This window comes from Salmo trutta, chromosome 25 (genome assembly GCF_901001165.1).
Source record: "Salmo trutta chromosome 25, fSalTru1.1, whole genome shotgun sequence".
In the NCBI taxonomy this organism is placed as follows: domain Eukaryota; kingdom Metazoa; phylum Chordata; class Actinopteri; order Salmoniformes; family Salmonidae; genus Salmo; species Salmo trutta.
Window position 1 is genome coordinate 22,684,534 of NC_042981.1, and position 24,413 is coordinate 22,708,946.

The 24,413-nt window shown below is 41.4% G+C and overlaps 1 protein-coding gene across 1 annotated transcript; it reads left to right on the forward strand.

Annotated features, from left to right (window-relative positions):
• Nucleotides 1-4,210: 4,210 nt before the first annotated feature.
• On the forward strand, nt 4,211-22,203 carry LOC115162164 (bone morphogenetic protein 4). Its single transcript, XM_029713203.1, has 4 exons — nt 4,211-4,622; nt 11,388-11,510; nt 12,234-12,598; nt 20,538-22,203. The coding sequence occupies exons 3-4, from the start codon at nt 12,241-12,243 to the stop codon at nt 21,401-21,403; spliced, it is 1,224 nt and encodes a 407-aa protein (XP_029569063.1). The 5' UTR covers nt 4,211-4,622; nt 11,388-11,510; nt 12,234-12,240; the 3' UTR covers nt 21,404-22,203.
• Nucleotides 22,204-24,413: the final 2,210 nt, after the last annotated feature.

Here is a 24,413-nt window from a genome sequence, read left to right on the forward strand (position 1 = left end):
CCAGCAGGTATATCTCACTGGTCACCATAACAACACCCACCTGTAGCACGCGCTCCAGCAGGTATATCTCACTGGTCACCATAACAACACCCACCCGTAGCACGCGCTCCAGCAGGTATATCTCACTGGTCACCATAACAACACCCACCGTAGCACGCGCTCCAGCAGGTATATCTCACTGGTCACCATAACAACACCCACCCGTAGCACGCGCTCCAGCAGGTATATCTCACTGGTCACCATAACAACACCCACCCGTAGCACGCGCTCCAGCAGGTATATCTCACTGGTCACCATAACAACACCCACCGTAGCACACGCTCCAGCAGGTATATCTCACTAGTCACCATAACAACACCCACCCGTAGCACGCGCTCCAGCAGGTATATCTCACTGGTCACCATAACAACACCCACCGTAGCACGCGCTGCAGCAGGTATATCTCACTGGTCACCATAACAACACCCACCGTAGCACGCGCTCCAGCAGTTATATCTCACTGGTCACCATAACAGCACCCACCGCAGCACGCTCTCCAGCAGGTATATCTCACTGGTCACCATAACAACACCCACCGTAGCACGCGCTCCAGCAGGTATATCTCACTGGTCACCATAACAACACCCACCGTAGCACGCGCTCCAGCAGGTATATCTCACTGGTCACCATAACAACACCCACCCGTAGCACGCGCTCCAGCAGGCATATCTCACTGGTCATCCCCAAAGCCAACACCTGCTTTGGCCACCTTTCCTTCCAGTTCTCTGCTGCCAATGACTGGAACGAATTGCAAAAATTGCTGAAGTTGGAGACATATATCTCCCTCACTAACTTTAAGCATCAGCTATCTGAGCAGCTCACCAATTGCTGCAGCTGTACACAGCCCATCTGTAAATAGCCCATCCCATCCCCTACCTCATCCCCATATTGTTTTTATTTACATTTTTTGCTCTTTTGCACACCAGTATTTCTACTTGCACATCATCATATGCACATCTATCCCTCCAGTGTTCATTTGCTAAATTGTAATGACTTCACTACTATGGCCTATTTATTGCCTTACCTCCTCACTCCATTTGCACACACTCTAAATAGATTTTTCTATTGTTATTGACTGTAGTTTTGTTTATCCAATGTGTAACTCTGTGTTGTTGTTTTTTATCGCACTGCTTTATCTTGGCCAGGTCACAGTTGTAAATGAGAACTTGTCTCAACTGGCCTTCCTAGTTAAATAAAGGTGAAATAAAAAAATATATAAAAAAATAAGCAAAAAGTAAAATATATCAGTTTGGGAGAATAAATTGACATGGCCCTCTCTCTGACTGTGGGACGGGTGGTGGTGGTGCAGCCAGTGCCTGTAGTGCTAAACCACCCAGGGTTGGTAATCTCAGAGGGATCTGAGGGAGCTAAGTGGGGCTAAGCCTGGTCAACGCCTGGGAGTGGACCTCCATTCGAGACCCAAAGCCAGGTGCCCTCAGCCACAGCCCTACCAGGCCTGCACCGTATCCCATGCCAGCAAAGCTCTCATCCCTCCAGAGTGGGAGGCTTGAGTATCTCCACTGGCCCCCGAGGGTCTTCTGAAGTCCCCTGTGGACCCAGAACAACTACTCCCTCTACTTCCCTCTACTCTCCCTTCCAACTGAGGTAATGGGCTTATTATCTTTTCTTTTGTCTCCCCCTTTACATGCATATTTGTCTGCATTTCATCAGCTGTCTGTCCATGTTATTGTGTAATACACTTGATTGACTCATTAAGCTGAAATGTTTTGGAGATGGGATTGATCCCAAACAGGCCAAATGTTCTGGAAGAGCCAGTGGATAAGGAGGAAATCATTCACAAATATCTGAGGGAGTCTGGCGGAAACCACAGACAGCATGAAGAAGATATTTAATAGCAACCCTCAAGAGAGAAATGCTTTTTATTTGTTAGGATTACTGGTATTGCTGACCACTCTGTTGCAGCCAGTTGAATTGGTTCCAGAGGAGCCCTTCACTCTATATGTCCATTTCTGCGTGCCAATGTGAGACCAGTACCCGAGATGCTCTCACAGCCAAAATGTTCTCCCTCCCAAATCTTCCATCTCCAGCCATCACCTTGTGGCCTACGATAGACCCTCCCAACATCTCCTTGCTCACTCTGCTGATGTCTTCATTGGCTGGGCTGCTTGCCACAGCTAGTGTGGAGGGAAAGGACCGTGAGTGTGTCGCACTCTGATGACACGGGCTGGCTGTGTGTACAGCTGCTGTGGGATAAAGAGTTCAAGAGCTGAGCTGCTTCCTCCAGACCTGATGGATGTGGGGGTCCGGTCCTCCAGTAGCCTTTCTACTTCACACTATGTGTTGTCTATTGGTATGGTTACTTACCACAAGTTATTTTACCCTAATCTTTTAAAAGCCCTATGCTACTCTTCATATTCTATGTTCTATTTGTGAACATCAGCTTATTAAACTGTTAAAAAACAACATTAAAACATAGACACCTTCAAATATGTTGTTGCAAAATACACATTCCTGCTTATGCCAGACTGAATATATTGCAGAAGACTCGTATCCTACAGGTGTATCACCAACAGCTGTTACCAGTAATAGATGTACAATAACAATATTTTTACACAGTCAACTATTGGTGGCCGTTAAATAAAAACAGCTGGCGATCAACAGATGTCTCAGTCTATAAAAACCCCAGAGACAGAGACAAAGCATTTAGTAATGTCACGTGATAAGAGTCAGTCACAGTCACATATCTGTGTAGCCTGTATCCAGCCAGTGGCTTTGTCATGCAGAAGAAATGCATTAGAAGGTGATGTACTGTACATTAGGCCGTCGGCGTCACAAAGAATACCCCCAAAACACAGATGCTCCACCGTTTAGCTGCAGCTTTTGCATAACCACTATGCATGGAGATTTATGTCTGAGGCAAGACAGTCATTAACTAACTTAACTAACAGTCATTAACTAGCTTTCCATACAAAGTCAGAAGACACTCTGGATGCCTATGAGGCACATATAATATCATAACTAGGCAAAAGTCAACGCCAAGCAAACAGGAACCACTGGATGGACTAATGTAGTCATAAAGTGGAACCGAAAGCAAATACAGCGTGAGAAACAACGGCGGCCATTTGCTTTAGGTTCCCCTGCCAACCTCCAACGCTTCCTGTTTAGACCACTGTTCAGTCTCAGCCTAATCCCCTCAATAGGAGTGCATTTCTCAGGACACTCACGTGACCCTGGCCAGAGAGATCCAGAGCAGATTTAAGGCTTCATTGTTGCCAATTTCTCTGCACTGCAGTCTTTAAAAAATGTGTCTTAAAGACTTAACTGGTCCTGAAAGGCCAAGGGGTAAAGTGAAGCAGAAATGCTTGTTTAACCATTAGTAGGGATTTTTCAACTGTGGGGTGTATAGTGTGGGATACATCATGTTTGTACTATCACTCTATCATCTTACAAGCTTTCATTAATGTAGTCTGATGGTTGCTTGATATGTCAAATATTTCAGAGGTAGATTTAGAGAGGAATATTCAGGTAAATATTCAGGTGAAAATATAGTAAGACACTTCCTATTCCACTGTCCATGGCATGCACATATGTCACACCACATGGTACTGTAGTCGTATATACTGTATTCATTTTAACCAGAGACGCTGAAAAAGAAAAGCTGAAATCTTCCTTGAACCACAGAGGATCGTTTCCATAGGAACACAATAAACAGAGAGGGTGAGGAATGGGAACAGAGAGTTTATCCATTATCAATAAAAGGCATTATTGAGGGGATATTAATGTTTAATGGAGGCGTAATTATGTCGTTATTAGCTATGTGATGGATTTAATGTGGGACTTAGGCATATGCATGCAGCTCCGCGCTCATCAGGTCAAAAATTCAGATTGGCATATTTATGTGGTGACCTTAAAATGCAGATGCACGCAGTCAAAACACAAGAACACGCGCGCGCTCTATGACAGAACGGACAAAAAGTTTGGCTTTAAAATTGATTCTTAATAATTAGTTGCAGGGTAGCAGTGTAGTATTACATATTTTAGACAAATTACATTTTGACTTAGAAATATGGAAGTGTCAAATATCTAAAATAACATGTAATATTTCAATAATGTACAGAATAATATTATAAAGTTTAAATGTATTTATAGGCCCAAATTGCGCACAACGTGTGTCTCTTCTTTTAAGTCGAGAGAGAGGGGAGGGGTTTATCTAAGGTGTTTGAGACAGCGGGATGGGGTTGGAGAGGGGTGGGAGGAAGCAGGAAGACTAAATAGGGCGGACACATAAAAACGGCAAGGGGCAATAGATGCTTGATCAGTTGGAGAGTCCGCCTGTTCGCGCAGTGTGCCGCCCCCATGAACTTCTGGAAATGGGAACCCCGCTGCAAACCTACGCTGCTTCAAACCGCCTCCGTCTCCGGCCATCGTCTCTCTCGCCTCTTGTTTTTTAGAGGGGTCGTTAAGGAATTAATGATCCGAAGGAACCACCGTACTTCTCCATAAGTTCATTCGGCGTTTTCAGTACATGCTTTACACCTGGACTTCCATTGCATGGGGAGAGCTCGCACTTTCTTTTGTCATATTTACTTTTCTCGAGGATACTACCTGTACCCCTACTAATGGTAAGCGCCGCTCAACTTCATGTCTGTGGCATATTCGAATGCGATTAAATTGACAAAACAATTATAGCCTATTAAATGACGTCAACTCTATACAAGTAGCCTACACGATTAGACTACATAGTTCTTCCGTATCCAGTTTACCTACATTAGGCTGATATATTCTTCCCATGAAATATAAATTATTGAAATTGCATAGGTAATACATAATATTAGCCTAACGACAGAGTCTCATGTTCATGATACTGAACATTAAATGTAGCCCATTGCATTTAATTCGATTACTGTAGCTACTTCATTAAATTATTTTGCCCCCAAGTGAAATAAAGTGATCGCCGACTATCCAAACGCACGGTTGGAAAATTGTGCCAGAAAGTGTTTAACATGGAAAAAAATAATAAGATCATTTTCTGCTAAAGAATGTTAACAGTACTTGCTTTGGGAGTTTATAACTGTTGCATGAGTAGACATTTTTTAGAGAGGGGGGGGGGGGCACTCGGGTTTTTAGACACCTGCACGCACAGTAACTAGTGCGCATATTTCCCATTTGGTAACGTTTGGAATGGCAACCCTCACTTTTCCATCAAAACATTCATCGCCAGGTTGTTAAGATTTGTCAGATTATGGATTTACTCCTTATAGTCGAAGTTTACATTCATTGAATAGATACCCTGGGACAGAGACTGGTCTCTCATGCGTAAATGTAGCTGTGCATTTTAGATTTCTCAAATGTCAAAGCCTATTTCTTTAAAAATGTAATATAATTTAGATGCCTAATGGTAATTTAAGATTAAATGACTGGAGTTTAGAACGTCATGGAAACACAATTATCTCCAACGTGTTATAAGAACAAATAAGGAAGCACTGTACACTACAAACTGCTACTACAATCAAACAAATGGCTCACATGCACAAAATATCAAGATCTATGTATCGAATTTAGACATTATTAAAGAAAATCTCATTAAAACAATAAAGGGAGAGTAAATATGTATTAATTCTGGCCTCCCCGACGCATGTACCCTGGGACTGTTCAGCCTGCAGCCACTAACACTGGCATATTCGAATTTGTTAAATCATTACATTACTCGTTTGTTTAAATAAATGATTTGATGACTAATGATTCCACCACAATTCCACAGTTTACAGCAAGTTAATTATAAGAGAGGATTTGGGCATGCAGCTGACAGTAAGAGTAAACGTCTCTGTTCTTAATTTTGAGAAGTTGGCCTCCTTGCTAAGTGCAAACAGACCCATGCTTACAGCTTAGGGAGAATTAAAAAAAACAGAGCAAAAAGGGGAAAAAAGCTGAATTTAAAATTGGATCATAAGGGGTTATACATATCAGAACAAACTGCTGGGAGCGCCGAGAGAGAGGGGCTATTGTGTAAATCAACGTAGAGTACTTGACATTGCCAAACCCAATTGTTTTGTTCGTCTATTTTCGTTCCTTATTATAGGGAGCAAATACAACATGTTGAGAGCAACATTAATTAATCTAAAGATATATTATTAATGATTGTATAGATAGGGCCTACCCAATTCTTTACAAAGCATTGTAAAACAACGATAACGTTGAATTTCAGTGTTTTAACGACTGAACGTTCGTGCTGTATTTTATTTGTCTATTTTTAAACCACATTCAGCAATTAACTACCAACCTGCTTTGGCACACGCTTCAATAACTTTGATGTCACGTCAAACTGTTGTTTGGCCTTGAAGATATAGCCATTTACTTTTACTATAACTTCAAATGGAAGATCACTAAATCATTTATAATTAACTGATGAGGTTGAAACATAAAACACATTTTTCCCTTGACATAACAACTAGACAGACAATCAACTGATGATTGATTATGATTAGAAACATCCAATTGTAGTCTCAGAACTGTCTTCAACCACCTTGCTGTTGTTTTTGTACCCTGCTTATTGTCAGAAATAAGTTAAGATATCATGCTTTACTTTTCACCAAGTATACCCAGAGAGCATACAAGTTGTATTTTAAAAATTAATACTAAACTTTCACAGTAGACAAAAAAAAGAATGGAATATGAATTCTGCTGGAATACTTCCTCAAAATAAGGAAATACCTGCCTGAGAAGTTTGAGCTAAAACAGTACAATTGGGCCCTGGACTATTGTCTGTTCCCGTGGTAACCTGCTCCCCTCCCACCATCCCTGTCAAATTCCTCAGGAAACACATCTAAAGCACCATGTGCATAGTCTGATCACATTATCTCTGGTTAGAGAGAGGGGGGAGGGAGGAGGAGACAGAGGGAAGAGGGAAGTCAAATACAGGGAGGCCTAGGGAGGAGGAGGACTAGGCCAAACCAGAGGAAGCTAACTGCCAGGCCTAATTGCACCCTGGGCTACAGTACATTCATTGCAAAATATGGCACTGTCTCTTGTTTCGGTTCAAAACTCAGACTGTGGATGTTACGCTTTCTTCCTAACTGTCCCTCTCCTCTACTTTAGGCCTGATCACAGCTGGTGAGCTGAATAACGCTTAATAACCTAATAAAAGGAAGAGTTATGTACATCTGTAATTGTTCAAACATATTGTTATTTATCCTTCTAGACACCCTCCTATACATGGTTATTACAATATAATAGGAGAACAAGGAAGAAATATGATGAGCATCATTGTATCATTGTTGGTTACATCCCTATATGCTGTAGACGGTTAGTACTGTCATCAACCTACTTGGTGAATCCATCAACTTAATAAGTGGCTCTGTCAGTCATTACTGTAAGAAGTTCTGTAGTCACTGTTTTGTTTTGAGCGGTTTGAATCGCTGTAATCATGGGAGAGGCCCTCTCGGCACAATGAGCGTTTGTTGTCAGGGATGCACACACGTTATCCCCCCACCCCCACCCCATGGGTAATAGAGCTGATCATGTTCAGAACCCTACTGCCCCTTCACCATGGTTCTCTCACACACACACACACGACCTTGTGTCACCACCGAGAACACGAGGTCACACAAAGGTCAACATCTAATTCTGTTACAAAAAATGAAAAATATCTCCTTGATTGCATGTACAGTGAGCCACGGAGGGAAAAAGATAAACACAGAGATATGAACCCAGACACACACACAGTTCAATCACATCAATCAATCAAGTGTATTTCTTAAGCCCTTTTTACATCAGCCAGTTCCAGTGGAACACATTCCAGTTCTAGTGGAATGGGCTCAATTGACAAAATATTGAGTTGAAGTGTCTTATCTGTGGTACTGTTGTCTGCCCAGGCCCTATTTCACAAACACTCTTCATTTTATTAGTGTGATTCAGCAATGTGTGTAAAAGCAAGAGATTCATTAGGGCCATGTCCCTCCGGTTGTGACGTCGTACATCCACAGAATGGGCGTAAACCGTCTGCAGGACAGAACGCTGTGTATAGAGGCATTGGATAGCATTGTCTCCGTTCTAGAACTGCCTTGCCATGACATTCAAGTGAATTGTATTGCATAACAAATTGTGATTAATAGACTTGTGGTTTTATTCTTGTTGGCATACTGCAGAGGTAAATTTGTGTGTCTGGTCTGGAAAAACAAGGTTCTATTCAATTCAATAGATCTTTATTGTGCCTGAAAGGCAATTATTGTGCAGTGTAAAAAATAATAAAAAAATACACAAATAAAAACACACACATAGCAAAATATGCTTTTGACCAGGGTTGAAAGACACACCTACAGGTACAACAAACTCAGATCACACAGGTTTGAGACTACAGTGTATATATATATATACTATATATACTATGTACTGTAGCATTAAATATATTGTAGGTAAACATCTGTGCACTATACTGGGCAGGACAGGAGGAGAGCATATAGAGATGCATTAGTACTTGTCTGAGTCCATGGAGGTTGGGCTTAGGCTTATTGATGCCAGTATGGTCAAAGAGCAGAGCAGCAGGCCTGTCATCAGCGACTCCACAGATCTCAGAACAACAGAGGGAAGGAGGGGAAAAGGAGGGTCCCTTTTTGATGGGTGCAGTGCACTTAGATGGGTGATCACGGGTCGGGGGGTTACTCTTGAAGTTTCTAGAAAAAGTAGTTTGGGCCACCTTTGTTGACAAATGAACCCCGTCATTGGGATGCAGATTGATCCCCTACTAATCAATACAGAGCAATCATGAACCATCTGATAGCTGGCCTTAACCTGTCTGGGCCCGTGGGACGTTTCCCACCTAGTCAACAGCCAGTGGAATCGCGTCGCGCATCGCGCGAAATACAAAAACCTCATAAATGCTATAACTTCAATTTCTCAAACATATGACTATTTTACACCATTTTATAGATACACCTCTCCTGAATCGAACCGCGTTGTCCGATTTCAAAAAGGCTTTACAGCGAAAGCAAAACATTAGATTATGTTAGAGTACCCTGCCAAAACTAATCACACAGCCATTTTCAAAGCAACTAGCATGCATCACAAATACCCAAAACACAGCTAAATGCAACACTAACCTTTGACTATCTTCATCAGATGACACTCCTAGGACATCATGTTACACAATACATGCATTTTTTGTTCGATAAAGCTCATATTTATATATAAAAACAGCATTTTACATCGGCGCGTGACGTTCAGAAAATATTTTCCCTCAAATACTGCCGGTGAATCAGCGCCACAATTTACAAAAATACTTGCCATAAACATTGATACAAAATTAAACTGTCATTCAAAGAATTTTTATACAAACGCTATGAAAGATTTCAAAAAACCTTCACGAGGAAAGCACTCTTTGCAATAATCTGAGTACTGAGCTCAGAAAAATACACTAGGCAATACAGATAGCCGCCATCTTGGGGACATCTAAAATCATACATTGCATTAGAAATATTCCCTTACCTTTGATCATCTTCATCAGAAGGCACTTCCAGGAATCCCAGGTCTACAACAAATGTTGTTTTGTTCGATAAAGTCCATAATTTATGTCCAAATAACTCCTTGTTGTTCGTGCGTCCAGTAAGCTACTCCAAGTGTAGAAAGCGCGCGGATGATGTCGCGACGAAAAGTTAAAAAAAGTTGTATTTACGTTCGTTCAAACATGTCAAACGTTGTAAAACATCCATCTTTAGGGCCTTCAGAACGTGAAGATTCAATAATATTTCAACCGGACGGTTCCTGTGTCTTGAAAAAGCTTTTGGAACGGGAGGATCCTCCCTCGTGAACGCGCCCCAAGAAGTGATGTCACCCCCTGCCTCAACAACTTCCCCTCCTTGTCATTCGGGCTCTGTTCATCGTAGAAGCTTCAAACAACTTTGTAAAGACTGTCGACATCTAGTGGAAGCCGTAGGAAGTGCACAATTATTACTACGTCACAGTGTATTCAATAGCAAACGACTTGAAGAGATCCCATGCATCCAGATTTCCACTTCCTGGTAGGATTTCTCTCAGGTTTTCTGTTATACTCACAGACACCATTAAAACGGTTTTAGAAACTTCAGAGTGTTTTCTATCCAAATCTACTAATAATATGCATATCCTAGCTTCTGAGTTTGAGTAGGAGGCAGTTTAATATGGGCACATATTTTTTCCGAAATTGTCAATACTGCCCCCTAGCCCCTTACTCTTTAAGTTTCTAGAAAAAGTAGTTTGGGCCACCTTTGTTGACAAATGAACCCCGTCATTGGGATGCAGATTGATCCCCTACTAATCAATACAGAGCAATCATGAACCATCTGATAGCTGGCCTTAATGAGGAGGGAGGACACGTGAGTGTCCATCTACACTGTCTGTCTGTTCTGCATAGGCAAGGCAGTGTTTACGTAAAGCCATGCTCTCTACAGTGACTTGGGTCTACTTTTAATTGACAGACGAATTGCTGTGTCATGGTCTCTGAAATATGTCTGCTTGAGTCAAACATTTGTATTTGAAGTAACAAATATTAATTTGAATATTTGCCACTTAATTGTTACATGAAATGTTTTGGCTGCTTCATTTTCTGTCCTATTTAATGTGTGGTGTCTACAAGGTCATCAACCTTCTGTGAACTCTGAACTGCTCTTTGAAGGGTAGTCAGTTTACTTACTCTTGACATACCAGATACACTATTGAGAACATTAACATAACCTTTCACCCCACTTCAAATCATATCAAACTTTATTTGTCACATGTGCCGAATACAACAGGTGTAGACCTTACAGTGAAATGCTGAATACAACAGGTGTAGTAGACCTTACAGTGAAATGCTCACTTACAAGACCTTAACCAACAATGCAGTTAAAAAAAATAATAAAAAAAAAAAAAATTAAATAAGAATGAGAAATAAAACTAACAAATAATTAAAGAGCAGCAGTAAAATAACAATAGTGAGGCTGTATACAGGGGTTAGTCGAGGTAATTGAGGTAATATATACATGTAGGTAGAGTTATTAAAGTGACTATGCATAGATAATAACAGAGTAGAAGCAGTATAATGGGGGGGGGCAGGGCAAATAGTCTGGGTAGCCATTTGATTAGATGATCAAATGTCTATGTGAGAAGCCTTAATGAAGAGAGACTGGGTCACACACACACACACACACACACACACACACACACACACACACACACACACTACATTGTGCATTGTCAGGAAGGAGCTTGTAAGTATGCATTTTCACGGTAAAGTCTACACCTGTTGTATTCGGTACATGTGACAAATAAAAATTGATTTGATTTGGCACACACACTTTAAGTCAAAGCCAGAAGTATTTGCCTCTAAGCTAGACTACAATGACTACAATGTCCTTTTTCTCTACTGTACATTTCAGGAACAGGGTCACTCCAACGCTCTCAAGCAGCCCACCAGCACCACGTAACATTTCCTTGAGGAACGCGACCATTGCCGGCTCCCAACAAACATGGACTGTTTTCCCATGCTTTATTTTCTGTCGGTAAGTGGACCAGGCCAAATCAATTTATGCCATGTGACACCATTTCCACATCATTCTGCATTTCTCCCTTTTGTTTTCTCAGGAGTTTGTCATATTTTACATTTAAATGACTAGATTAATAAAATGGAAGAGCGTCTAGTCTGACTTTTGCAGAGGAATTGTTGGTGAAATGTGTGGCACATGGTCCTTTGTCTTTGATTGGTCGAGGTAGACTGAGGGACTGGGCTCCTTATCGAGTTAAGAATTTGCTTTGACCCCTTGGCTGTTTCTCCTATTTGTCTAATCATAGTGGAGGAGGGAAAGAGAGGAAGAGAGAGAGAGAAGGAGGTAGAGGGAGGAAGAGAGAGAAGAGGGAGAGAGAGAGGGAAGAGGAGGGGTAAAAGGAATGGCCCTCAGATTCCGTTCAAAAAGCTGTGTTCTTCAACCAGCTGTTTACTCTTGGAGGATGTTGCAACAGATAAACTGCATAGGGGGGATATCTGATCGTAGGCCATTTTACTGTAAACAAGCCAGACAAGACAATTATAACCAATTAGAGAACATTTACAGTGAAAACACTAGTGAAGGGTCCAATAGGGTGGAGGTTATGTTGGAAAAAGAAGGAGATGTAGGAAGGGTAGACAAATGTAGAATGTCACTTAAAACAGAGGTCTCTTTCTTTCTTTTTCCTCTCTCTCTCTCACTCCCCACTTATCTCTTTTTGCTCTGTTTTTGCCTTCCCAGAGACATCATGATTCCTGGTAATCGAATGCTGATGGTCATTTTATTATGCCAAGTCCTGCTGGGAGAGAGCAACCATGCTAGTCTGATACCTGAGGAAGGGAAGAAGAAAGCGCCCGGCCTGCAGAGCCGGACTGCTGGTCAGAGCCATGAACTGCTGCGGGACTTTGAGGCCACGCTGCTACACATGTTTGGACTGCAGAGGCGACCGCGGCCCAGTCGCTCGGCCACTGTGCCACGCTACCTGCTGGACCTCTACCGGCTGCAGTCGGGCGAGGCTGAGGAGGCCGGCACCCACGACACCGCCTTTGAGTACCCCGAGAGGTCGGCTAGCCGCGCCAACACCGTGAGGGGCTTCCACCACGAAGGTAAAGAGAGAGATAGAGAAAAAGAGAGCGTGAGAGAGGGAGGGAGGGAAAGAGGGAGATAGGAGAGTGATGTAAGTAACTGTCTGTACACTCTTAGAAAAAAGGTGCCATCTAGAACCAAAAAGGGTTCTTTGGCTGGCCCCATAGGAGAACCCTATGAAAAACCCTTTTTGGTTCCAGGTAGGGCTGGGCGATATCTAAAATTAATGATATATTTTTCTCTCGCAATGTTCCAAATGCCTGCATCGCAAGAATCAAGGTTTTTATGTCCCTCACAACAACAGACAAAAGATTACTTCTTCCTCTCTGCCAACAAGCCGTTTCAACTCATTATTTGCATTTGAAGTTTGGTCCAACAGAATCGGTCATATGGGCACCAAAACACATTGAGACGTAATATTACTGTAACAGAGGAGAACTTAAACTTTCTAAAAGGCGATTTATGCTTGATCTGGCACTGCGGTCCGGACGCTCTGTGCGGAGAGTGTGACGCAATTGCGGAGCCTCAGGAGGCTTGCATCGCTGTGCACCTTCCAGATTTTGTAACAATGCAGAGTACTCCATATAGCACGTATATCTCCACATTGACATGAATGGTTGATGGTAGGTGGGGGCGGTACATCCTCTATAAACGCAAACTCACTTCCTTGACAACTTCCTTCACACCAGCTCTGCTCCGTGAAGCGCAAGAAGTATGAATGCTTCTGCAGAGGCTGCATCGCAGTAAATGCTGTACGGCCAATGCAGACAACGGAATGACCATAAATCAGCTTTTACAATACCTTTTATGTCTCAATGCCCAAAATGTAGTACAGAACAGACCCTACTAAAACGGGAATATCAATGAACATGATTGTGGAAAATTAGTGCTCAGGTTGTGGTGCTCGCGGCATTGCGATACCACGTACCGCTATCAGCATTTGTACAGGCGACATCAACAAAGTGAACACACTATGTTGTTCAAACAGTTGGAGATGGACAGGAGGGTGTATTCATAACAGTTCAACTGTACTACCTTGTTAGCAAGCAAATAGATCAAAGTTGGCTACTCACTAGCACATGGGCTTGTGCATGGTTCTGGTTAAATTTGTAACAAAAAGAAAATGTCCATAGACAGACTTGAAAGCCAGATCAGTGATTATTGCAAAAAAGCAGGTTAAACTATTTTGATCAAATAACAAAATTAGTGGGTCTTTATTTTATAACTATGCAAGTCAGTTAAGAACAAATGTTTATTTACAATGACGGCCTAACCCGGCCAACACTGGGCCAATTGTGCGCTGCCCTATGGGACTCCCAATCACGGCCAGATGTGATACAGCCTGGATTTGAACCAGGGACTGTAGTGACACCTCTTGAGATACAGTGCCTTAGACCGCTGTGCCACTCGGGAGGCGTATATTTAGCCTAGGTATAATTCATTCAATTATTGTAGACTGTTTGAAATGCAGTGTATTGACCTATAATTGTGCAACAAAGCTTATTTAGAGAACTTATGAATCACCCATAAGTTAGAAAAACATTTAGATGAGTTTTAGGCCATATCGCTCAGTCCTAGTTCCAGGTAGAACCCTTTTGGTTCCAGGGGCCAGCTGAAGAACCCTTTTGGAACCCTTTTCTGTAAGTGTGTAGCAGTTGTGTAATGCTTTCATGCCTTATCCTCTGGGACCAGGCCCGGAAGTGCTCCCATGTGTCTTAGTTGATAGAGCATGGCGCTTGCAATGCCGCGGTTGTGGATTCCCAGGGCGGATCAGTATAAAAAAAGTATGAAAATATATACACTCACTACTGTAAGTCACTCTGGATGAAATGTCTAAATGTAAACAAAATAAATTAATCAGAGAGAAATGCATGGATTTTGAGTACATGGGGAAATCCAGAGGTGATGTGACCTTCCCTCTGGTAAGTGTGAGAAAAGTGCTTATTTCCTGGAGTGTACAGTACAATGCATGTTTATGACATAAACTACTGTTCAAAAGTTTGCGGTCACTTAGAAATCTCCTTGTTTTTGGAAGAAAAGCAATTTTTTTGTCCATTAAAATAACATCAAATTGATCAGAAGTACAGTGTAGACATTGTTAATGTTGTAAATGACTATTGTAGCTGGAAACGGCAGATTTTTTCATGGAATATCTACATAGGCGTACAGAGGCCCATTATCAGCAACCATCCCTCCTGTGTTCCAATGGCACATTGTGTTAGCTAATCCAAGTTTATCATTTTAAAAATGCTAATTGATCATTAGAAAACCCTTTTGTAATTATGTTAGCACAGCTGAAAATGGTTGTTCTGATTAAAGAAGCAATAAAGCTGTCCTTCTTTAGACTAGTTGAGTATCTGGAGCATTCGCATTTGTAGGTTCAATTACAGGCTCAAAATGGCCAGAAACAAAGCACTTTCTTCTGAAACTCATCAGTCTGTTCTTGTTTTGAGAAATGAAGGCTATTCCATGTGAAAAATTGCCAAGAAACTGAACATCTCGTACAACGCTGTGTACTACTCCCTTCACAGAACAGCGCAAACTGTCTCTAACCAGAATAGAAAGAGGAGTGGGAGGCCCCGGTGCACAACTGAGCAAGAGGACAAGTACATTAGAGTGTCTAGTTTGAGAGACAGACGCCTCACAAGTCCAAAACTGGCAGATTCATTAAATAGTACCCGCAAAACACCAGTCACAATGTCAACAGTGAAGAGGCAACTTCGGGATGCTGGCCTTCTAGGCAAAGTTCCTCTGTCCAGTGTGTGTTCTTTTGCCCATCTTATTTTTGTCTTTTTATTGGCCAGTTTGAGAAATGTTTTTTTCTTTTCTTTTTTCTTTTCTTTTTTTTTGTTTCTTTTTTGGGGGGGGGATGGATCAGCTTAATATTGCGGAAAGAATATTGCTTCCATCAATGTAATTGTCTGCATCATTTCCAATCCCCCATATATTTCTGGGGTAAATATATATAATCCATACACGCATGCATACATATACACATATACACATACACATACCTATATAGACATACATACTTTGTTAAAGAATATACCTTTATTATTATTCCCCGCAAACCCTACCACCGATCCCCCAATTGGAGTAAACTAATAAACACTTCGGCTTTTACCTTCAATTTATTCATCTTATACACATTTTACAGACACAGTCTATTTTACAATAGTTATTTTTTGTTTGTTTTTAGTTCTTCCTCTATTTCTGACGCCCATCCAGTTTGATTTCTATTTGTAACTGTGCTATATCACAAAGGTTCTGAACCTATATACATTTTACAGACCTCGTATGTTTTACATTGTTTATCTTGTTATTAGTCCCACCCTTCAGCTCCATTCAACCCCTCCCATCTATCTCTCAACATCATCCATTTCGGATTTCTATTTGCCATATATTTTTCAACTGTGCTGTGATGCTCCACAAAACAATTGAACCTTTCTATTCTCATAGCTTCTACAGATTGTAAATTAAAAATAAATTTTTTTGCTAAAATAATTATTATATTATTGATTGATTGACTATGGCTTTTCATATCACCCAGTATTGCTATCTGCAGCGTTAGTTCTAGGTAAATGTTGCAATTCTTCAGCCATTCCTGGACCTGTGACCAAAAATGAGCTACATATGGACAATACCAAAATAAATGATCTAATGACTCTTCCTCCTCACAGCAAAATCTGCAGAGCTGGGAAGGTTGTATCCCCCATATATATAACATTCTATTAGTTGCAAGAATTTTGTATAGTAATTTAAATAAAAAAAATTGAAGTTTTGAATCTGGCGTTGTTTTGCGTATCAATTCATAAACCATGTGCCATGGAATGGGTACATCGAAAATCTCTTCCCAACTATTCTGCAATTTATATGGCACAGCTGTCCGTTTTTTGGTCCTTAAATGAAATTGGTATATGTTTTTATTTATCACACTTTTCTTTAACCATTTATGTTCTTTAATACAGGGCCGACATACAAGTTCCTTACTTTTTTCTCCTTCTACTTGCCTCTTCCATTTTTGTGGTAATGCTGCAATTAATTGGTTGTAATTTTGGTAGAGCAGACATTTCCATGTCTGTGTTAGCTGCATGTGTGACATCACTCCACCAGTCCTATTTATAATATCATTCACTAAAATTATACCTTTTTTAAAAATTTCTTCGAAAAATACATTTTTTTTAATCAATTACTATATTTGAATTTAACCACAATATTTGTTCTATTATTTGTTCTGTCTTTTCAGGTGGATTAAACTTAAATTGCAACCAACTTTCTAAGGCTTGTTTAAAAAATAAAGATATTTTGGAGATTATTTCCTTTTCAAACAACCGAAAGTGGGCAGGTGTAATCTCAATAAAGGGAAAAAAGGCCCTTCTTGAACATAGGATGAGGCATTCGTACTAATTTACTAGAAAACCAGTTTGGATTTAAGTATAACTTTGGTATGACTGATGCCTTTAGCGAGAGGTCTAATGCTTTAATATTGAATAATTTCTGCCCTCCGAATTCATATTCATTATATAAATAGGCCCTTTTAATTTTACCTGGCTTGCCGTTCCAAATAAAATTGAATATTTTTTGTTCATATAATTTTAAAAAGCAGGTCACTAGGTGTAGGCAAAACCATAAGCGAATAGGTAAACTGTGATATTATTAAAGAGTTAATCAGTGTGATTTTTCAACAAATAGACAGGTATTTTCCTTTCCATGGTAGCAAGATCTTATCTATTTTTACTAACTTTCTATAAAAGATTTATTAGAGTGAGATCATTTCTTTCTTTTGGGATTTGTATACCGAGTATGTCCACATCTCCGTCAGACCATTTAATTGGTAAACTACATGGTAATGTAAAATTAGAATTTTTTTAAGGATCCAATACGTAATATAGTACACTTATCATACACTTATCATATCTCTGCCTAGAAGGCCAACATCCCAGAGTCGCCTCTTCACTGTTGACGTTGAGACTGGCTTTTTATTTAAAAAACAAGGACATTTCTTAGTGACCTCAATCTTTTGAACGGTAGTGCATGCCCCATTACAAAATCCATGAGCCAAAGTCAAGCTAATTGGCCAACCAGCACCTGAAACAGCAATGGTTTGGAATGAAGCACTCACTGCCTTCCCTAAAATAAAACATTTTCTGGACATCAACAGTCCATCCCCATTTGATAATATTCCAATGGTGATGGCAGCAACACATATGTCTCCCACCCCCTACTTCGTTAGCCTGGGTGTGGACCCATAAGCCCAACAATCCCTGTCTCACTGAAACAAATTAAAATGCAACATTTCCTACACCACTTAAACATGAATATAAGACATCCCCCTCCCACCTTCAACATAAATTATGAAATCTAAGGATGTGGTCACAAAATGGTGGCCAAAGAAGTGGTAAGAATTCAGTCAGACAAATTCCCCTCCTGAAAGAATCTGCAGTCCGACAAAGCCTACAACGTGTTTGGTTAGCAGCTCAAGGAAAAGCATACCTTCATATTATTGAGTTACACTTCTCACCCCACCCAGCACAAGGGCTTAAAAAAGCCTTTGGCCAGCAGTAGTGTGCCTCTCTCTCATGTCTCCAGTTTAAATAGAGCTTGGGACCTTTTACAGGGACCTTCCTCAACATGCAATTATCTTTAATGCTACTCTGCAGCCTTCTAAATAAAGTCCCTCCTGCCAACAATGTGGGCACTGGGAGCAGAGCAGACTCAACCAGAAGCACTGTGGAAAGTTGGAATATAGACTAACTCTGGGGTGATAGAGAAACAGTAATATGCAGGAGAATGTGCAAGGTAGCCTGTTGGGTCTTTCTGTATGGTGTTATGTTGACGGATCAGAGGTTCCATAGTGGTCCTTATCCAAGGTTTGTGTAAGAGAGACACCTCAGCATGGGTGTATACAACTATACAAGTGTGTCATGGCGAGCCAGTCAGAAACAAGTTCTGTAAAAGGATTCATGTACAACTGAGATCAACAGAGGTAAACCTGTAGGCTAAGTATGTGCAGTAAGAACATTTGTATAACATATGTGGCTAAAGTATGTGCTCTAAAACAGAGATGTGTATTGTGTAATCCAGAGATCATACACAGTGTGACAGTAGTGTATTATAGTGGAGGGAGGGCTGAAGAAAAACATGTCTGCCCTCGGGGGAGGAGGGATGAGTCAGCCTTAATGGGGCCTGTCTAACACACTGTCTAAGACGGCACAGCACCGCACCAAGGCTGCTCAGGAAGGAGGCTCAGCCGCCTGTCTATGATGCGATGTGTGTGTTTAACTATGCTAATAACATGCTTGGAGCATTTTGTTGAGCTGGATAAATAAGATCAAACTAGGTTCTCTGTTTTCATGTAAAATTCCATTATATAACAATTCAAATGAGTTACTTTTTCAGGATCACTACAAGGTAATAAGATACTTAGTCAAGGCACCAAGTTGAAGTTGACAACGACAGAGCTAAGGAAGGGAAACTATGTGAAAAGAGAACTGTGTTGGTTTCAAGCAGGGAGAAACTGTACAGGGAAAAATGCAAGGCGTCAAAGACAACTCTTGAGGTTAAAGATGCAATTACCCACTAAATCCTCCAGGAATTCAAGCTATGGGAAATACTATGTTTTCCAGGCCTCCACTTAGTCTTAGCCCTGGATTAAATCAAATCGAGCGTTAACCAGCTTTGGCCGACATCCGCATAGCAGATGTTTTGGCGGTGTTGGAGGTGTAACTGTGGTATGAGCTGACATATTGGTGAACGGCTGCTCTTGTGTGTCACAAACCACTCCCTTCCTTATTATCCCTACAGAGTTAGAAATTCTCAACAGCGCTAGAAAGTGTAGGCTATATCAATGTTAGAAATAATCACTCTGAAATGTCAAACCATTCATGTTAGGCTAGTGCATGTTTTCATGTTCATTTGGATAGGTGAATTTATGAGACTTATCAGTCTAATTAGAGGTTTGAACTTGTAACGTGGCTGCATGAACTTCTAACGCAGCTGCATGGGATTTGTGCGGTGGGATTTTGTTGCATTTAATGGCAGTGTCCGCAATAAGGTAAAGTAACGACCTTGTGGATTTGACAGCTCTAATGCAGTTCCACCTCGGACACCACCAAAACAACACTATGCAGATGTCCATCTGATTGAATCTAGAACTTAGCTCTCTTGCTGCTCCTCCACCAAAGGATTGTCTGTGGGAATCCATAATGATTATTCCTGATGAAAATGACAAATGTCCCTAGTTAACAAACTGTAGAGCCAATCAAAAACACAGAAGGTTTGAATAATGACAACCACCTGGATAAGATTAAAGCCTGAGTGTGAAATAACAGGGCCGGATTGAGCAGGAAAATAGTAGACACAACATTCCTTTCCCAACAATGGTGGTCTTGCCAGAAATCTGCAGACTGTGCATGGAATAGTTACCCTCCACTATGTTTATATGGTAGCTGCGGTACGTTAATCACCACCCTCTAAGTAATGCATGTTTCAGCAAAGTGCTCAGAGAAAGGCATTGTGGGAAGTCCTGGATGATCCTTATGGATAGATAAAGAAGTATGGACGATGTACACTCAGTCCCCGGAGGCTATCCCAAGTGAACGTGGACATTCTTGTGTGTCAATTAAGGCATGTTAGACTGCAGAGGTATGTGTTTTTGTACAGTAGACTGCTGTCTTCCAAAACATAACTGCAGGCCATGTAAAACAGTGTGGTTGCAATCATGAAGATCGACACAAAGGGTACTGTTAAACAACCGACGGTGTAATAGTTTTGGAGGGAACTAATTAATAGTAATATGAGGGAAGTGAACGGAACTCAGAGGCAAAGTTAAATATGAAAATACTCAGTGATAAACTCTTAAATCAAATCTATACAGTCTGTCATTAGTCAAGATTGCAGCCCATACAGACTCCCTTGGTAAAAGTGCTGACATTGACTGTGTCCTGTTGTCTTTCTCAGAGCACATGGAGCCGGTTTATCCGGGCGAGTCTCAGACGAAGAACGGAGAGGCCATCCCACTGCGCTTCCTCTTCAACCTCAGCAACATCCCAGAGGACGAGCTGCTCTCATCGGCCGAGCTGCGTCTGTTCCGGCAGCAGATCGACGAGGCCATTACGGAAAGCGAGGGGGACAAGGATCAGCTCCACCGGATAAACGTGTACGAGGTGCTGAAGCCCCCGCGGGCCGGGCAGCTAATCACGCGGCTTTTGGACACACGGCTGGTGCACCATAACGCCTCGCGCTGGGAGAGCTTTGACGTGAGCCCCGCCGTGCTGCGCTGGACACGGGAGCGCCTGCCCAACTACGGGCTGGCCGTGGAGGTCCAGCACCTCAACCAGACACCGCGCCACCAGGGCCGCCACCTGCGCATCAGCCGCTCGCTGCACCAGGAGCCCGGGGAGGACTGGGAGCAGCTACGCCCCCTGCTGGTCACCTTCGGCCATGACGGCAAGGGCCACCCGTTGACGCGTCGGACCAAGCGCAGCCCAAAGCAGCGGGGGCGTAAGCGCAACCGCAACTGTCGCCGTCATGCTCTCTACGTGGACTTCAGCGATGTAGGCTGGAATGACTGGATAGTGGCGCCCCCAGGGTACCAGGCATACTACTGCCATGGGGAATGCCCCTTCCCCCTGGCAGACCACCTGAACTCTACCAACCACGCCATCGTTCAGACGTTGGTGAACTCGGTGAACACCAACATTCCCAAGGCCTGCTGCGTGCCCACGGAGCTCAGTGCCATCTCCATGCTCTACCTGGACGAACACGACAAGGTGGTCCTAAAAAACTACCAGGAAATGGTTGTGGAAGGGTGTGGCTGCCGCTAACACTGACTATGGGCAACTTGAGGCAGGCCGCACGGACGCTAAGAAAATTCTTAAGGCCCCACCTTACTCCCAAAAATCTTCACTTGGACCCTTATTTATAACTTTTCTGTTGAGACGTATGTTCGTCATTTTTTTTTTCTCTTGACAATATGATCATATATTTTGACAATATATATATATATATATATATTTATATCTACATATAAAAAACAAGTGAGTCCTTATTTTAAACATAAATAAAAAGCTGTACAACTTTTCATAATGTATATTAGATTGTATAAGGGTTTTTTAAAAGAGAAAATAGTTTTAAAAAAATCTAAAAAGTAAAGTTTATTTACTGGTAATATTTATTGCTTTGATATTATACACATACAAAAAAATAAAAACAAATTGCCTTCCAATATTACATTGTAGCAGATCACAAGAAACACCAATTGTGTACTTAAATTAGAGCACTGTGTGAAATTATCACTTAACTGATTTGTTATGAATCAGTTGAAGTATCATAAATGTACATTGATTTTAATTAACTTTTATACATTGATCTTTAAACCAGTTATTTTATTAGATAGGTCCCTTGAGTTGGAATCAGTTTTATATTCTTTTGAAAAAATCTGATAACATGGGTTGTGAAAAATGAAACGTTGAGAGAAAATATGAATTTGGATTGAACACATTTGCATCTGATACTTAGCCCGATGGCTATTTGAAAATGTACTCAAGTAATTGTTACAATTCATGACAACAGAGGAATATTTCTGATATTCTGTTGCTTTCAAATAAAATAATGTTCGGTTTCATATCTGGCATCATCCAACTTAGAGTGATTCACACTTGAGTAAAGGGCTTACACTATATACAGTGCCTTCGGAAAGTATTTAGACCCCTTGACTTTCCACATTTTATTACTTTACAGCCTTATTCTAAAATGGATTTAAAAAAATTAATAATCCTCAGCAATCTACACACAATACCCCAGAAAGACAAAGCGAAAACAGGTTTAGACATTTTGGCAAATTTATTAAAAATAAAAAACAGAAATAGCTTATTTACATAAGTATTCAGACCCTTAACTATGAGACTCAAAATTGAGCTCAGGTGCATCCTGTTTCCATTGATCAGCCTTGAGATGTTTCTACAACTTGATTGGAGTCCACCTCTGGCAAATTCAATTGGCTGGACATGATTTGGAAAGGCACACACCTGTCTATATAAGGTCCCACAGTTGGCAGTGCATGTCAGAGCAAAAACTAAGCTGTGAGGTCGAAGGAATTGTCCATATGTGACCCCGAGACAGAATTGTGTCGAGGCACAGATCTGGGGAAGAGTACCAAAACATGTCTGCAGCATTGAAGGTTTGGAACCACCAAGACTCTTCCTAGAGCTGGCTTCCCTGCCAAACTGAGCAGTCAGGGGAGAAGGTCCTTGGCCAGGGAGGTGACCAAGAACCCGATGGTCACTCTGACAGAGCTCTAGACTTCCTCTGTGGAGATGGGGGAACCTTCCAGAAGGACAACCATCTCTGTAGCACTCCACCAATCAGGCCTTTATGGTAGAGTGGCCAGACGGAAGCTACTCCTCAGTAAAAGGCACATGACAGCCCACTTGGAGTTTGCCAAAAGGCACCTAAAGACTCAACAAGATTCTCTGGTCTGATGAAACCAACATTGAACTCTTTGGCCTGAATGCCAAGCTTCACGTCTGGAGGAAACCTGGCACCATCCCTACGGTGAAGCATGGTGGTGGTAGCAAAAATGTATATAAATTAGCAAAATATCTAAAAAACTGTTTTTGCTTTGTCATTATGGGTTTTTGTGTGTCGATTGTTGAGAAGGAAAAAAACTATTTAATCTATTTTAGAATAAGGCTGTAACGTAACAAAATGTGGAAAAAGTCAAGCAGTCTGAATATTTTTAGAAGGCACTGTCTACGAAGGTATGTATCAAATTAGTGGATTTGGCTATTTCATAAAATCGAGCACACAGCCATGCAATCTCCATAGACAAACATTGGCAGTAGAATGGCCCGTACTGAAGAGCTCAATTACTTACACAGTGGCACGTTATAGGATGCCACCTTTCCAACAGTTCTACTTTCACGTTTTGAAAGATGAAGATCACGTTTTACAGTTTATCAGGAGAACACATATGCCTATTCATTGGGTACTTGGGGATAGGCTAACATGGGGTGGTTAGACACTCACCAATCCAATTGCCATATGGGCGGATAGTTGAAATTGATTGTTGGAGACACTTGAGGAGTGATCCTATTGTTTCTGATGGTTTAGCATTGGGGCACGACTGAACGACGCGTCGTGGCGATACCATTCCTCTGAAGATTCAAAGGTTAGACCGTCTGTCTCCTGCCTTTATCTTTGGCGGCTCATCCAGACAGAATAAAGACGCCTGTCTCCAACCTGTGCTCCATTATACAGTAGACTTTTACATCACTTATTTAATCAGACAACTGCACTAAATGATATGATAGCGTTTGGAGAGGGGAGTCTGAACTTTTCAGGACATTACACTGTAACATTTCCCCACGCATCTGCATTAGTTTAGTATAGTGGACATGTGATAAGATAAATACATATGGCATTATTGGAAAAAATATTTTGGCTTCACCTTGGAAATGTTTTAGGCCTGCGTGGTTGGAGAGAGTAGAAATAATCAACTTTTTAAATGCACAACAGACGCAGAAAAAGCCATGTCTCCATTCCGCACCAAAGGGCATCTCTGCAGGGTTCACACTGACCTAAACTAGTCTATCTGCTTGTTTGAGGTCAGCCGGTTGTTTCCGAAAGGTTTGACAAAAAAAGTGATCTTCAATTAACCTTCCAATTCCCAAATTATCACCAAAATGTAGCGTTGGATTTGGTTTTCTATGCGCCTATATTTTTGGTCTACACAATTATAAATAATTCATAGGTTGGTGGGTGGAATGATGTGGTATTCTTGTCTATGTTGCAGACAATTGAATGTGTGTGGCATGGTTTTGTTTGTGTTATTTA

Bases quoted from the DNA above. Each gene is read 5' to 3' on its own strand.
- LOC115162164 (XM_029713203.1), top strand. From the start codon at position 12,241: ATGATTCCTGGTAATCGAATGCTGATGGTCATTTTATTATGCCAAGTC. The intron at 12,599-20,537 runs GTAAAGAGAGAG...TGTCTTTCTCAG, and splicing joins GAGGGGCTTCCACCACGAAG to AGCACATGGAGCCGGTTTAT.